This window comes from Eretmochelys imbricata, chromosome 22 (assembly GCF_965152235.1).
Source record: "Eretmochelys imbricata isolate rEreImb1 chromosome 22, rEreImb1.hap1, whole genome shotgun sequence".
In the NCBI taxonomy this organism is placed as follows: domain Eukaryota; kingdom Metazoa; phylum Chordata; order Testudines; family Cheloniidae; genus Eretmochelys; species Eretmochelys imbricata.
Window position 1 is genome coordinate 17544531 of NC_135593.1, and position 17689 is coordinate 17562219.

At 45.1% G+C, this 17689-nt stretch overlaps 1 protein-coding gene across 1 annotated transcript; it reads left to right on the forward strand.

The window, feature by feature from the left end:
* The first annotated feature begins 6568 nt into the window (after positions 1-6568).
* Positions 6569-14888, forward strand: LOC144278419 (nicotinamide N-methyltransferase-like). Its single transcript, XM_077839696.1, has 3 exons — positions 6569-6755; positions 8978-9185; positions 13389-14888. The coding sequence occupies exons 1-3, from the start codon at positions 6569-6571 to the stop codon at positions 13864-13866; spliced, it is 873 nt and encodes a 290-aa protein (XP_077695822.1). The 3' UTR covers positions 13867-14888.
* Positions 14889-17689: the final 2801 nt, after the last annotated feature.

The following is a 17689-nucleotide window of genomic DNA, read 5'->3' on the forward strand; positions in this document are numbered from 1 at the left end:
TAATTTTTATCCAAGTTCTGCTTGGTTGTTGGCATTTGCCAAAGAAAAGCTCCAATGAGCTACATAGTCAGAGGAATGGTTTTGTTTCTGTAAACGTACTTAGCACCTTATATTACTTTGATTGATGCTCTTCTTGTGTTAGTGAAATGCCATGTTACTCCTTGAAATCTTCTGTTTTACGGTATGAAAAATGTGTATTTTTTGTGTGAAAAAACTGGCCTCATTAAATATTCCCAGTGAGGATATTGAGATGGATTTGCTCTATTCGAACCCTATCCAATGTGCATAGCTTTCCATTGCTTTAATGAACATGGGCTCATGGGCTCTAATCTTAATTTTTTGTCCGCTAGTTCAGGTTTCAGGTTTCTCCGGAAATGCAATTTTCAATGGAATTAGACAAGTCGGGCTTGGTCCTCTGGTCCAGTCAGTCTGTGTTCAGGCAGCACCTAACTGAGGTGAGGAGATGAATGTGGCTTTGTGCCTCCTTCTCTTCCCCCACTCCTTTACCTCCTGAACCTTTAGCTAACTGGCAGCCAGTTCAGCTCTTTGCAAAAGTTAGAGCAGCTGAAGGGCTACTCCAAATTGCACTGGCTAGTAAGAGCCTGCAAAGGGCTGTTCTAGTAGCCAAGGATCATGGAACCCAGAGATACTCTGGTCATGACCCCCACCACAGGCCAGTCTCTGCCACATGTATCATCCATACTATTTTATCAGCAGAGCACAATGCAGCTGTAATATTATATATAATTCTGTAATGTTCTGTGGGCCTGGAGCCTACGCTGTTGGATATTCCCCAGGTTCTATGCTCCCCAGTTTCTCACGGCTGCTCTCCAAAGTGGGACGCCACTGGCTGGACTGGTCAGATAGGTCAGAATTCCAGATAAGAATCTGGATGGATGCAGGTCTGGGGCTGAGAGGGGCATCCAGAACTTCTGGCTCAAGCACCTGGTCTTGTTGGATCTCCTCAGAGATGCGCCTGAGCTGTCAAGCTCAATTCCAGGTCAAGAAAGTCAATTCCCTTCTCTGTTCCTGAGAGGATGTGTGCAAAATGCTGGTGGCGGGGCTATACTCAGAACACAAGTTCCTTTGGCGGGGGCTGGAGGCAAGCCAATCTGCAGACTCAAAAAAGCCCTGAGAACTTGCTTCTTTTTTCCATAGGGCATGTCTGCACCTGAAGCGCTACCGTGGGACAGTGCCGCTCTAGCGTTGGAGACACTTACTCGAGTGACGGAAGGGGTTTTCCCATTGCTAGGGTGACTCCACCCCCTCGAGAGGCAGTAGCTAGTTCGATAGAAAAATTCTTCCATCGACCTCGCTGCATCTTCGGTGGGGTTAGGTCAACCTAACTATGGAGCACAACGTGTACAATTTTTCACAACCCTGAGCAACGTAGCAAGGCCAGCCTGGGTTTTAGGTGTAGACCAGGCCTTGGAAGCCACCAGCATGGTTCTGACAACAAAAATTACTACATGGCCCCGGGAGAGGGGACAGAAGCCTGAGCCTAAGCCCTGGCATCAGCCCTGGGTAGAGGGGTTTGGGCTCCAGTTTCAGCCCCAGACTCCAGCAAGTCTAACGCCAGCCCTGGCAACCCCATTAAAATTGGGTCATGACCCACTTTGGGGTCCCGACCCACAGTTTGAGAACCGCCGCCCTAGCATGTTGCTAGGACCCATTGACAGAACATGCAGGTTGTATCTAATCTGTCGTTTGACTTGCTACCTTGAAATCTAATGTGATTTTTTTTAAAAAAATGGCAGAAAAAACAAAAAGAGCAAAGTGCCAATCTGAACAGCTGAGATCAATAGCCTCTGTGTCTTTGCTATTGGCAGGGCCACGAACCTTTTCAGAGGCAGACTCCTGATGCTGGGTCAGTTCAGACAGAGTTCAGATTCCTCGCTCTGACTGTGGGTGGGAGGTCATAGGGAGAACCAGAGCAGAATCTAAGCTGTCACTACTCATAACACCAACTGAGCTGAGATTGCTTAGAAGATTTAAAGTCCTAAGGGCAAAGCCCCAGGCCACTGAAATTAGTGGGAGTTTGGCTATTGCCCTGAATGGAAGCAGGGCGTGATTTTAACAGAAAAAAAAATGCATTGGAAAAACAGCCCAGTGTAATTGAGATGCAGCTGCATTTAGCCTGGTTAGGACATGATGAGCTTGAAGAATTCCCCAGTCTGAACCAGGAGGTGTAAAAAACACCTTGGTGAATGTCGGCAGTGGCCCACCATTTACCAGCTTCTAGATCTTTGCAAGATCTTTATGGAGATCATTGCTTCAGACTACAGGGACTGGAATTGCCAGGAACTGCAGAACTGGCTGAAGAATGAGCTGGAGTGGAGTCGGACTCTGGGGTTGCACGGTGTGTGTGAGCTGGACAGGACAGGTACTGAGCTGGAAGAAGCTTGTTATTTAAATCCCCTGAGTATTGCAAAGCTGCCTTTATGCAGGGCCAGCAACTCTCACTGATCAAATGCAAATTTATCAACAAAGAGATCCTTGGGGAAAAACAGGCCAGAAGAGTTTGCAGCAGTACAGAATGCAGGCAGAAATTTCAAGGGGAAAAAAGGGGAGCAGGATCAAGGGGGAATACATGGGAGAGGGGGATTCAGAGTCTCTTTAAGGTCCCCAATGGGGCTCAGCATCAAAGTCCTGTGGAGGCCGGAAGCTGTTGGCAGAGAATGGCGGGGTATCCAAACTGAAACATTTATAGGGAAAGCATTAAGCTGAGATGCTAAAGCAACCTTACCTAGTTCAAGATATTGTTACAAATCCTTGCTAAAAAGTTTGCTAGGGTTCAGGATGCATCAGCAACCTTGGCATGAGTTCTGAGCAAAATTTGGCATTAAAGGTTGGGCTTAGTTTCACTTGGAGATTTGGCATTTGTTAAACCTGATCCACAAACCAAAAATAAAAAAGGTCCCCCAAAGACCCTGAAAATAGACATCACTCCAGTAAGCAATTTGTTCTCTAATACTCACAGTTAGGAAGTTTTTCCTAATGTCTAGCCTAAATCTCTCTTGATGCAATTTAATCCCATTGCTTCTTGTCCTGTCCTCAGTGGATAAGGAGAACAATGGATCATTCTCCTATTTATAACAACCTTTTATGTAATTGAAGACATCATGTCCCCCCCACACTCAGTCTTCTCTTCTCCAGACTGAACAAACCCAATTGTTTTAATCTTTTCTGGACCTTTAATTCTTTTTGTTGCTCTCCTCTGGATTTTCTCCTATTTGTCCAAATCTTGCTCAAGGCATGATGCCCACAACTGGACAAGTACTCCAGCTGAGGCCTTATCATTGCTGAGTAGAGTCAATGTTAATTTGATTCTTTGCTTTGTAACACACATTTCCAGAAGTGTTTTGTTTTGGGCGAACTTCATCCTGTGCAGAAGAACACCCCAAAACCTTAGTGTGAAGCTTATATCCTGTGATCTCCCCTCTTTAAAGGAGTGAATTCTGTCATTTAGAATCCATGGGTAGGAAATTCAAATTGTCAGGTCTGTTTAGAATGAGTCAAAAGATCATTGTCATTCGAATTCAACAGGCCTGTACAAAATAGTTTCCAGGTTTGACCAATATTGTATTGAGCTGTCAGTGGGTCAGACTGTGGAACCCTTTCTGCATGAGAGAAATACAGTAGGTTCATAGTGGGATCCAGGATCGGCCCCTTAATTTTATCTAGTAGGAGCAATCCTGGAGTATTATTTGGTCCCGGCCCCATGGGACAGAGCTTAGCTAGACAACAGACTGACCATACTATGTTTAATCCATCTCATTGTGTGAGCCATAAAACACAAAGTGCACTTATATATTGGTCTATCTAAATATTTCATGGGCTTTGGCCCTGAACTCTTGGATTCTCAAGGTGTTGTACTCCCGACTTTCTCTGAGATGCTGCTGAGCGGGATGCTCTAGCCTGGTGTGTTGGGATGGACTGGAATTACTGATAAGAATTTGAACAGCACATAGTCTTGGGGATGAGCGGTGAGGCTACACCTTCATACACAAGCAACAGGTCTTGTGAGAACATGCACCTGAGCCCGGAAGTCCAGCTCTGCATGTGAATCTCCCCAAAGTTTGGGCATGTTTGGCTCTGATGGATCATAATACAATTCAGAGCCAGATGCAAAGCTCAGATTTTGACCCAGACTTTGGTAAAATTCAGGATTATTTGGGTCCAGAGTTTTGTTCGGGGCTTCTTTTCTGAACTACAATAGAAAGTCTTGTGCTGCCAGTAAACAGGAGAGTTCAATGTAGTTGAGTATTAGCAAAAAACATTCATCGTCTAACTACAGTGTATTCTCCCTACCATTTACTTTCGGATAGGAAACCAGAATGAAAATGCTCTGGATCAGCTCTCTGATTTTGGTGGGAGAGCATAATTTAGATAATATAAGCAGCACAAAATGTGCCTTGAGAGTACACTCACTATTGCTTCCACATGTAATAAACAATGAATAACTTACGCTGAGCTAGCTCTTTTCAACCCCATAAATTTTGATAAATACTGGTAGGGCACTGTAAAGAGGCATCTGCATACATACTACACCCAGCAGGGGGAGATATAGGATGGCCAACCTATTTTGACTGCTGCTAACCACATTCTCTGCAACGCTTTGTCCTGAAAAACCACAGTAAGACAGTTCAGGGCATGGCGTAAGGCTGTGGTTCTGGTGTCCGCGTACCATCTGTGTACAGCTCCTGGGCACTGCAATCAAGTGCTGCCTATCCCTGACCTGCAGCAGGGCATGTAAGGTGGCTCTTCACATTGCACTGGGCCAGATCTTGAAGTTCTCATTTGAATGAGGCTCAAGCAAGCCTAAATGGCAACCTCAATTTTTAGCCTGTTACATCACATGTATTTGGACTCGGGTGACCAGATGTCCCGATTTTATAGGGACAGTCCCGATATTTGGGGCTTTGTCTTATATAGGTGCCAATCACCCCCCAGCCCCGTCCTGATTTTTCACCCTTGCTATCTGGTCACCCTAATTTGGACTGTTGTATCTATTGATCATTGTCACAATAGCCCTTTCACATGAGACTCTCAAAGCACTTTACGGACATCCCTGTGTGTGAGGAATGCTGTATATGGGGTCCTTCGTTGCATTTTACCTCTCATGGGAAATGGCCTTCTTGAAACTCTTAAGAAAAGTATCGGAGTAGCCGCCGTGTTAGTCTGCATTCGCAAAAAGAAAAGGAGTATTTGTGGCACCTTAGAGACTAACAAATTTATCTGAGCATAAGCTTTCGTGGGCTACAGCTCACTTCATCGGATGCATAAAGTGGAAAATACAGTGGGGAGATTTATATACATAGAGAACATGGGCGTTACCATACACACTGTAACAAGAGTGATCACTTAAGGTGAGCTATTACTAGCAGGAGAGCAGGGGTAGGGGTGGGGGGTGGGGGGAACCTTTTATAGTGATAATCAAGGTGGGCCATTTCCACCAGTTGACAAGAACGTCTGAGGAACAGTGGGGGGCTGGAGGGGGGGAATAAACATGGGGAAATACTTTACTTTGTGTAATGATCCATCCATTCCCAGTCTCTATTCAAGCCTAAGTTAACTGTATCCAGTTTGCAAATTAATTCCAATTCAGCAGTCTCTCGCTGGAGTCTGGTTTTGAAATTTTTTTGTTGAAGAATTGCAACTTTTACGTCCGTAATCGAGTGACCAAAGAGATTGAAATGTTCTCCTACTGGTTTTTGAATGTTATGATTCCTGTTGTCAGATTTGTGTCCATTTATTCTTTTGCTTAGAGACTGTCTGGTTTGGCTTATGTACATGGCAGAGGGGCATTGCTGGCACATGATGGCATATATCACATTGGTAGATGTGCAGGTGAACAAGCCTCTGATAGTGTGGCTGATGTGATTAGGCCCTATGATGGTGACTGAGCTCCAGATCTGGACCAGACCAGACCAGAACCGGACCAGATCATCTGAGCTCAGGACCAGATCATCATTCCACGGCTAGTATAGACATAGCCTCAGACTAGGGTGACCATATGTCCTGTTTTGGTTGGGACAGTTGCTTTTTTAAGCCCTGTCCCAACTGTCCCCACTCTTTTTTGGCCAAACTGGGCATTTGTACCATTTGTTCTTGCCAACTGATGATCAGCAAAAGGGACAAACGCCCAGTTTGGCCAAAAAAAGTGGGGGGCGACCCCTAGCAGGGCATGGAGGAACATGCTGGTGGAGGTGGGAGAGCGGCAACACCAGCCCTGAGTGGAAGGGAGGGAAGGCTGAGGAGAGCAGCTTGGGCTGGGCCAGCCCCATGCGGGTGGGTGGCAGGGGGCTTCAGGCTAGCCCCGTGCAGACCGGCCCCACACAGTGTCCCATTTTCCCATTGGGAAAATATGGTCACGACACACTTTCTTCCCCATATAGTCTTTTCTGCTGCTTCTTCTTTTGATTCTGCAGACTGAGAAAATCTTGCAGATCCTGTGGGATCTCTCAGCCTGAAAAATTTCCCAGTCTGAAGTGAAACTGAAATTTGCAAGTACAAGGAGGGGCTTAAAGTATCAACCGGAAGAGCTATCAGTCTCCGTTCGGAACAAATGCAGAGCAGAGGTTGTTTGTGCAAGATGGAATCTCCAGCTAGTTTCACAGGGGGAGAAGCTTACCAGAAAGATTTTAATCCTGCAGTGTATTTGAAGACCTATTATTCCTTTGGTTCCAGTCATTGCCAAGGGAATGAAATTCTGGAATTAAATCTGAGAAGCCTGTTTAAGATATTCATTTCAGGTGAGTATAGTGTCCTGCGGGTATAGTGCACTAGGACTGAGAAGTTCTCAACTTTTCCCCTGTCCTGTGATCACATGCTCGTGACGGGAAACAACAAGGTTCTATAAGGGTAGCAAGGCTTTTAGGACAGGAGTCTTGTCTTCATACTCATGGCATGCACATAATAAATAATATTGAGAGCATTTCTAATTGTAACTAGCAGCTGTAGAGGCCATGATGGTTCAGTATGATGTGGGGTTTTGTATGTCACACACACTAGTCTCTAGAGCTACATACTCACACTAAGCCACTGAAAGTATTTCCGAGTTAAGTTAGCCCCTTCATTTCCTAAGTGTTGCAGCTAGTTTTAGCTACTCAATTTTCCCCTTGAAAATCCATACATCAGTGGCAATCTCAGTTCTGGAGCGGTCGAGGGCTGGAATAATGCATTGGAGGTGCTGTGGGTCAGGACTGAGGGGTATTGGCAGAGCTGGGGTTGGAGGAGACCTAGAACAGAGAAAAGTGGGGACTGTGAGTCAGGACTGAAGAGCGTCTGCAGCGCTGTGTATAGTGAAGTCTGGGATTAGAATAACAAGCGTCTGAGCTGCATTAGCAGAGCTGTGTGTGGTAGAGCCCAGGAGGGGAAGAGCGAGTGGGAGTTGCAGTTCAAGAATGAGATGCAATGGCAGAATCGAGGGTGAGGCCCAAGGCTGGAATGGCAGACTCAGGATGGGGGACCCTGATTAGGGAGCCATCTGTGTCATCAACCCCAGACTCTCATGAGAATTAAAATCACTGACTCAGATGGACTTCAAATTGCAACTACTAAAAGGAGCAGGTGACCTGGTTCCCTGCATCCTATTATGATCAATGTTGCAATCTGGAACTATCCTCACTGTTGTACAAGCTGTTAAACCCTTTAATATCACAGGAATCAAAAAAAAATCCCCCCTCTTCATAAATTAATCTGATTTCTTTCCTGCTATGTGTTATGAGAAGTAACAGATGTTGCCAGCTGGATTCTAAACCTGGAAATGGACTAGGGGTTACTGATGTTACTACACACCCTGGAGAACTTCTCCGTGGCAACTCATAGCATGTGACTGGGCTCACTGCTTAGCAGTTTATAACCAGGGTATTCTGGGTCAGCCTTTCCACTGCTGGTTCCCTACTCTGGTTTCTAGCAACATTTTTAAAGCATGTTGAGGATCATGGTATCAGAACACCTGTGATAATGAGCGTCTATAGAATGATTATTGTGATGGTATAGAGAGTCCCCAGCTGAGATCGGGACCCTGGTGTGCTGAGCGCTGTACAAGCACAGAGGAAGTCCTTACCCTAGAGAGTTCTGAGACTGAAGTTAGTTCCTTATTCATGGTTCCTAGACCCTTATTCAAAGGGCAAAATTATTTAAAATATATTTATCAATGTGATTGAATTGATAAAATATGAAAGATAATGAGCTGATTATTCAATTACGAATGAAGTAAGGAGCTCGGTTTTGACGGGCCAAACATGACAAAATCAGTCTTGGGTCACCCCGACTGACACATCCCCGCCACTGTCAGACTCTTCTGAAGGAACTGAGGCATGCCGCTGGCTGACCTGAAGTTTTGTTACTGTGCAATGCTCTGCCTCATGTCACACTGCCAATCCACTTATTTGGTCATTCAATTAATAAATAATTAAGTAATTAGTCATTTAAATTTTTATCACATTCAATCACATACATTTGATAAAATTTCTAAAAATATTTAATCTTACATTGACATATTTTTAAACAATTTTGGAGGTTAAATAAACAACTGGGAACAGTGGATAGGATGCTGGTACCACAGACAAGGAATTGGGAATAAGGAACCAACTTCAGCCTAGGCAGAGAGTTTATAATCTAAATAGACAAGATGTACAAAGGCAGGATTGTTATTCCCGCTTAACACATGAAGGACTGAGGCTCAGAGAGATTAAGTGACTCACCAAAGTCACACGGCGAGTCTGTGGCAGATTTCATTAGTCTAGGCAAAGGCCCTAACCAGAACATACCTCCTTAGGTGTTGAGGCTGTTGCTGGAGGAGTGTTCCATCCTACATACTATTCGCATGAGGCATCAAAGAAGCAAATGAAAACCAAACAAACAAAAAGCCCGCCTCAAAGAAACCCCAACCAGCACTGAGTACAACTTCTCCGTCTTATGGGTCATGCAATGCACCAATGTAACTTTGCTCCCTGCCGTTCCCAACCAGGTGGGTTGAAAGGCGACACCCTGATTGACATCGGCAGCGGCCCCACCATTTATCAGCTCCTTTCCGCCTGCGAGAACTTTAAGGAGATCATCGCTTCGGACTATACAGACCGGAACCGCCGGGAACTGGAGAAATGGCTGAAGAATGAGCCAGGAGCGTTTGACTGGACTCCAGTGGTGAAATACGTGTGTGAGCTGGAAGGAGACAGGTAAGGAAGGGTGACCTGGCTACTGATGATCCAGTCAGAGGAAACATGTCTTGTCACTGAAATGAACCCCTGCAGGGGAGGGGACCTCTTACTAGAGTGTGATGTGAAAACACAATGACAAACTGAGTAGGACACCCAAAGGCTGACATATGGCAGATGCAGGGGAGGCTCAAGAAATGGGAATCCACTGGAAGCGCTCGCTCCGGATCCAACTGCCATGTTTGGAAGCTGCCAGCTGAACCCTATAGGTCATGTGTCACTATTATTATTAGTTATACTGATTATGATACTATCTTTATTACCATAGCACCCACGAGCCATAGCCACATAGTGGCTGGAACAAAGGGTGCTGGGGATGCTAAAGCACCCCCTGGATTGAAGTGGTTTCCATCACATACAGTGTTTACAGTTTGGGTTAATGGCTCTCAGCACCCCCACTGTACAAATTGTTCCAGCTCTCCTGTGTTGTAGTAATACAAATAATAAATAATAATACATTGGCTGAAGTGAAGCAGTGTGTAAGTGTTTTAGGGTCAGGGCCTAGGGTTTACCTCTGTGTTGTGTAAAATTTTTGACTAGAATAGTGCTGCAAACAGAATAACAATCCTCTCTTTTCAGCCTTTATTATAAAACAACTCAGAAGTATGATCCTGTCACACATTCTCTGTAGCTGCTATCAGGAAAGCCTCCCATACCTCTCACAGAGCGCTGAAGCCTGCATGCTTCTCAAACTTAACTAATTTTTTTTTTAACTAATTGCAGCTGGTTGGAAAACAAACAAAAAACCATGGACATCTTCGTGTAACTTCCCCCATCATTTTCCATCAACGTTTGGTTTGGACATTTTTCTGACCAGCTCTGCACATTTTCCCAGGTGACTAGTTTTTTGGGTGCATTAAATGAGATGCTGTAAAAAAGGCCCAAATCTAGTATGTCCTAAGCACTTCCCGTGTGACAATCAGGCTCCCTTTAAGGTAGCTCAAGTTGGACACCCAAAAAGGGTCTCCCAAAATCACTAGTCACTTTTGAAAATTTAGAACATACATTTTCTTTGTGCATAGAATTTGTCATTTTTCCTTGCATGATTGGTGACCTTAATAATAATTCTCAGGACAAAATTTCATGTTGAAACCCCTCTATTTCAAAAGGATCCGCCTTAGGGAGACTTTTATAGGTAACATGATGTGTTACACACATAGGTGCTGGAAATAAGGGGGCTGCAGTACCCCCAGGCTTGAAGTTGATTGCATTATATACAGGGTTTACAATTTGGTTCAATGGCTGTCAGCACTCCCACTATAAAAATTGTTCCAGCACGCCTGCATAGCCATGGATGAGGACCCGTTTGTGTTAGGTGCTGTACAAACATACAGCAAAAAGAAGGTCCCTGCCCCAGAGAGCTTACCAACTAAATTTCACACTATTGTACTGAAATAACTATTCTAATATGTACTAATACTTCGCAGTTCTCAGTCACCTTCCATCTCATAAGAACATAAGAATGGTCATATCAGGTCAGACCAACGGTCCATCTAGCCTAGTATACTGTCTTCCAGCAGTGGCCAATGCCAGATTCTTCAAAGGGAATGAACAGAACAGGGCAATTATCAAGTGATCCATTCCCTGTTGTCTGGTCCCAGCATCTGGCAGTCAGAGGCTTAGGGACATCAGAGGATGGGATTGTGTCCTTGACCATCTTGGCCAATAACCATTGATGGACCTATTCTCCATGAACTTACCTAATGCTATTTGAACCCAGCTATACTTTTGGCCTTCACAATATCCCCTGGCAACAAGTTCCAGAGGTTGACTGTGAGTGTTAAAAACATACATGAATTTAGCTTCATAACAACTCTGGAAGGTGAAATACCATGGTGATGGGCATAGCATAAATACCTAGGTAGACAGATAAGGGGACAATGTCGGTGAGGTAAATTTTTTTTATTGGATCAAGTTATTGGATGGAAGTTTGTCCAATAAAAGATATTACTTCACCCACCTTGTATCTCTAATATCTTGTGACCAACATGGCTACAACTACACTGCTGAGACAGATAAGGAAGTATTTTTATCTCCATTTTAAAGATGGGGAGACTAAGGTGCAGAGAGGGGAAGTAACATGCCCAAGATCACACAGGAAGTCAGTGGCAGAGTGAGAACTAAAACGCGGGTCTTTGTTTTGACTACATGACCACTGCTTCCACCGTAGATGGCAAGGACTCAGTTTTTCAAAAGCATATGTGGAGGGATTTGAAACCTGAATCCAAAGTCATATTGAAATGACCAACCAGGACACAGACCTTTACTAAATTCCCTAGTTCTGGTAATAAGGTTTCTATATGCATCACCTTTGCTGTGCCATGCCACAGTCTCTCCTTACTTGATAATTTCCAGGCTTGTAGTTCTGGGCATTACCCCTCCCAGGACATTCATTCAGTGGAGTGCAAATAGTTACTGCCAACTGTGTAAGCGCAGCTGTACAAACACCGATCCCACTCCTGCTTCTCTCAATTCGCCCTTTTTCCGCTCTGGTTGAATACGGTTCAGTCATTGTAACCTGCTACTTGGCCAGTGCAGAGAACGTGGATGCCTCTCGCTTTTTAGTTTCCTGTGGGGTTATATGTTTAAACAAGACATTGAAACCTGGAAAACCACACAAATTGTATTTCCCAATAGCGTGTAAATGTTTGTAAAATTCCACTCTGGGCCAGCAGGGGCCGCTCATGGTACCTTGTTGAGAGCTTGTCTAGAATAAAAAATTCTAGTTAGTCTGGAGAGTAAGGTCCTTGGAACAGGGCTCTTGTCTATACACGGGTCTGCAAAGGGCCATGGTGTGAATGAGGTAACACAATTGATAAATAATAAAACAACAGTTGTATCTAGACAGAGCAGCTGTCTGTGTCTCAGTGATAGTGTTTCAGTCTGCTGTGGGGCTTTGTGTTTCAGAGACTTGCTATCTAATCTCTCTCCAGAGCTAAACATCCACAGGAAGCTCGGACAAAATATTTCCAAGTACATCAGACCTTATGTTTTCAGAGGGCGGTGAATCGTTCTAGCTACTTGATTTTAACTGGCAGTCTCAGTTCAGGAGAGGTGCCGGGCTGGAAGAGCAAGGGGTGCTGTAGGTTAGGACCCAGGGGCATCAGCAGAGCTGTGTGTCTGTGTGTAGGGGGAGCAGAACTGGAATAGCAAAGGGTGGAGGCTTTGGGTCAGGAAGGAGTGCGGGGCACCAGCAGAGAGCTGGGTAGAACAGAAATAGCACGCCAGGCAAAGGACCAGCTGTTCAGAGATGAGATGCATTGGCAGCATGGGGTTGAAGGGGGCAGGACTGGCAGAGCAAGGGTCAGGGAATGCTGGCCTGGATAGAGGTACATTGGCAAAGCCCAGGACGGAAACAGCAGGGGAGCGATTCAGGCAGAGCTGTTGAAGGATACAGCCCAGGACTTTGGGGGAAGAAGGGCTGCAGATTAGAGGCAAGAGTCTCTATTTATCTGGGAACTCATACAGCCCCCATTGCCAGAGTGTCTGAGAGACTCTCTATTTTTATTAATGCATTGACTCTCAACACCCTTGTGACCTTACCCCCGTTATCCAGAGAGGGAACTGAGGCACAGTGAGACTATGCGACTTATTCAAGGCCACTCAGAAGGATCTGTGGCAGAGCACAGAACTGAATGCAGATCTCCAGGGTTCTAGATTAGCATGCTAACCACTGGAACCTCCTTTTTCCTTGCATAGATCAGAAGCACAGAAGGTGTTGATGCAAAGAGAAAATGCTGAGCTGTCCAAAGCTCCCCATGCTCCTGGATCAGTAGGAATGGAGAGTCACACCAACGTCTTTTCTTGCTATATTGCTCTGCAGTTTGTGAAATGCCTAGCACCCAGGGAAAGTTTCCTCCTAACTCCAGCTAGTCAGGGGTTGGCTTATGCCCTGAAGCAGGAGGGTTTATAGCCCTTCCAGGGCTTGGTTATGGTTAATCCCTACTGTAATGTAACTGGCTATTATCCTTTTGTCTAATTCTTGGCCTCAGTGGTGTCTTGTGACAATGAGTTCCACTGGTTAATTGCATGCTGTGTGGAAAAAAGTCCCCTCTTATTAGTTTTAAATGTGCTGCCTTTTGATTCCATTGAACATCGCCTTGCTGAGATCTGATGGACAGACTGATAATCATGCAATGGTACACAATATAACATTTCTTGCAGGGAAAAGTGGGCTGAGAAGGAAGAGAAGTTGAGAAAGAAAGTCAAGCAGGTTCTGAAATGCGATGTGTCCCAATCCAACATCTTGGCCCCTGTGTCTCTGCCCCAGGCCGACTGCCTGCTCTCCACACTGTGCTTGGAAGCTGCTTGCAAAGACCTGAACAGCTATCGTGCAGCACTGAAGAACATCAGTTCTCTGTTAAAGCCAGGGGGCCACTTGGTGATGGTGACAGTCCTGAAAGAAACCTACTACATGGTAGGCCAGCGCAGGTTCTCCTGCCTCTACCTGGAGTGGGAGTCGGTGGAGGAAGCCCTGAGAGAGACCGGGTATGACGTACAGTGTGTTGAGGTGACTCCAAACTGTTCTGAAAGCGCATTTTCAGATTTTGAGTCTGTGCTGAGTCTGGTTGCGTGCAAGCGGCCTGCTGAAAATGAGCAGGAAAGAGCCTTGGCGCAAGGGAAAGGGCAGGGCTGGCCTTAGGGAGACAGGCACCCGGGGCAAACTTGTATTTTGGCTCTGTGGCGGGCAGGGAGCATAGGGAGCTGGGGTGGGGGCTTCTCAGAGCCAAAGCTGGGTCTGATTTTGCATTAGCATGTGCATTAATCAAAGAACATAGAATTGAGAGATGAGACATGTGACCCAAGGACCCCTTGATGCTAACTGGTAGATGGCCCCGGGGTACATAGGGGTACACGGATCTCCTGGGTTCATCAAAAGGGGTCATGTAATGAAAGCCTGTGTCACATTGATCATCATAATCATTGCAAAATGCATGTATGGAAAACATGTGAATAGTTATGGATATATAGTAAAAATCATAGGTTTCAGAGTAACAGCCGTGTTAGTCTGTATTCGCAAAAAGAAAAGGAGTCCTTGTGGCACCTTAGAGACTAACCAATTTATTTGAGCATGAGCTTTCGTGAGCTACAGCTCACTTCATCAGATGCATACCGTGGAAATGTGAAAATCATGTTCCCTAGGACTGTGAGTAAAGGCAGGCCACCAGGTGATCCACATATCTCTGTCATGCAAGACAGAGATGCGTATGTCACTCTGGCTCACCACGTGCAAACTGAGTATTGTGTGGTTCCCAAAGGACACCCATTTACAGTCTGAGCAAAATTCTAATCAATAGATTGCAGGGGCTTCAGGAAAAAAATAAACCAAGAGGAGTTATCTTGTTTAGGAGTAAGGTAATGAACTTTTGAAACTATATCTGGGGTGTAGATGAACCTCCAGTTATTCCTTCAATCTGTGAGGACTGCCAGTAGGATTGATTTTATGAGAATGGATCTCAGCTAAACTGGTTGAAAATGCTGAGAAAAGGACATGAGGTAAGCTATCTCGTAGGAGATAGCGGAACGCCTTGTTAGGTAAGTGTCGGCTCTAGAAAGCATGTTATGATTTTGTTTTATATGTAACCATTGCTTTGCAATATCCTCACTTTCTGTCCTTGAATCTCTGTTTGGATAATAAACTTATTCCTTTTTTCACGATATGTATATATTGAAGTTCTGTGTGTTGAGCTGTGTGGTGATCCTGAGCTGAATCTTGCAAGCTGGTGTGTGCTTTTCCTTTAGGGAGTAGCAGCTCTCAGAGTTCTGTAAATGTGCAATGGAACATGGGCTGGGCGTGCCAGAGGCCATTCCAAGAACTCAGGTGGAAGGTATGTGCCTATTGGTAATCTGTACCGAGAAAGCGAGACCTACGAAGGGCAGGAAGGCAGTGCCTGTGCAGCCGGAGGCTAGTGGTTTCAGGTTGCGGGCATAGACAAGTCTTCCTCACGCTGAGGGCAGGTAGTGGCAAAGAGCCTGAAAACCTTGGGTCCCCGAAGGAAGTGTCACAATACAAGCACCAGCTATCCCATTCCTCCAGCCCCCTCAGCCAATCCTGGGCTGCTCTCTAGAGTACGGTTTCCCATGCTGTGTCCAGTCCAGGTTTAAATGTCTCAAGTGACAGAGTTCACAGCTAGAGCCGGGTGAAAATTTTTGGCCAAAATTGTTTCTGGTGAAATATACAGATTTGGGGATACCAAAAATGTCACAAATATGTGTTGGTTTCACTGAATTGTTTTGACTGAAAAAACAAAATATCTGGGAAAGCTGAAATGTTTGACTTATTCCAACCCTGGAATACTTTGAAAATGAAAAGTTTTAATTTTTTGTGTCAAAATGACTTTTCAATTTATTTTAAAAATACAGAAATGTAAAAACAAAACAACAACAACAACAAAACTCAAAATCTAGAGAAAACAGTTTCCTATAGAACTAAATATTTCATTTGACCCAAAATGAATTTTCTTTTACTTTTAGATTCACCAAAAAATCAAAAAAAAATTTTTTTCAGGTCCACCCAAACAAATGTATGTTTGTTTTTTAAAATTCAGCATGGCCAGCAAACTCCAAAATTCATTATTTGGAATTGGGATTCTAACAGAAGGTAGGCAGCCAATGCCAACCCTTTGAGCAAAGCCTTGAATGGAGCTGGTTAGCTATTTCCATTGGTGGCCACAGGTGATCTGAGACAAGCTACCTAGCAAAGGGATTATCCCGGTAGCTGAGCAATAGTGCTCTGCAATGCCATGAAGGAGAGACTTAGATTTGGTTTGAGCAGACCTAGAAAGCGTTTCAGGGCATGGCAAAGAGCACTGGTCTGGGGATGTCCAAGACGAGGATCAGCAAAAAGTAGATCGTCTGGGCTCAAAATCACTGCTTAATCCAGGCTCCAAGATTCATCTGACTTTTATTAATTCATCCTGAACAAATACTTCTATAACCCAGAGCGGGAGGCAGGTGACTCCCTGCAGCTTCTCATTGTCTTTACAGGTCTCTCACCCAAGTACAGAGCTGGCCCCACTCTGCTTAGTTTATGAGACCTAAGGAGGTCACAATCTGTCACAGCTCAACTGCATTCAGTGTTTAAAGAATGTGTGAAGGGGGCTCAAGAGTCACAAACCCAACCAAAAACTGAAATCAACCTGGGGATGCCCTTTAAGTACTGCTGCTTGCAGATGATGATAGATAGAACCCCCACCCCCACACATTCTTTCCATAGGGCTTTGAGCCCTGGCTGCCAGTCTAAGCAGTTGTTGACACCAGAGATGCAAATAGCTTCAGAAAAGGCTGAAGGGAGGCCCTTTCTCTCCAATCAAAAGCAGATTGTTCTTTCCAAGTTACAATTGCTAACTTGTGGGGAAAAAAACCCACCCCACCCTCTTGCGTGACACTCTCAAAGCCATGTCACCCGGTCTGGTGGAATCTGGAGAGAAACGATGGCTTTGTTTAGAATTAGTTGGACCAGGTCCACTGGGCTGGTGATGGCTGTACCCGCACATGGCTCCCATTAACTGGGCTGGGAGTCAGTTACAGGAAAGATGATTAGCCTGAAGGGAAACTGCTGTATTCAAAACAGCCTATGCCTCACTTTCTCCATCTGTGTAGGACTGAAGCCAGTAGGTTCAGGGATTGGGCAAAGGAGCATTAGTGCTGGGGAGATGAGCCAGACAGGCAACCCCGGGGTGTTTACTGGAGTTCTCTATCTATGGAACAGGTAAAATGTGAGCAGCAGGAGGACAACCTTTCCCCATACATACATCCTCTCCCTCCTGCCGAAGTACTTAGAAAACAGTCCTGGAAACGCTGTGCACTAAGCCTCCCAGCCAGGAGGCCCTTGGCTTTGGACATTGCTGAATCCATCAAATGATTTCACGGAGGGGGGCCACTAAACAGCAGCAGCTTTTGGTTACTGTTGACCTAAGGCAGAGTCATACGAGGGTCCACTCCTGATCCCCAGAGCCACCCAGTTGCCCACAAGGGGGCTTTTTCATAAGGTTAATTAGGCTTGTAAGGCAAGGAGCAGCCCCAAATGGTCCCAAGGGTCTGTGAAAATACTACACACATCCCTCCAGCCTGGGTAAATACCCTTTCAAAAGATTGCATGGGGGAGGCCCTTCCCAGACACACACATTACTGTACTTCGCAATGGTCTGAAAAGAAAGGAGAAGTAATGGGGACAGGGAGATTCTTCTGGGCAATATTTTCAGCTGAGTCAGGCCATTCCCACACAGACTAGGGCTCCTAGTTTCTAATTACCGTAACTCATGCTTCAGGAAAGAAAGATAAATACACATACTTCCTGGAGCTTAGGAAAGGGTGATTGCAACAGAGATACAGTTTCCCCACCTGAATGTTTACCAAACAGTAGGGGCTCCACATAATGTGGCTGCATCAAGTTGAGGTTGCAAAAAATGATAGTCTTTTTATTTCATTTTTACCTTTTTGAAAGGATGTGGGGCTTCCACCCC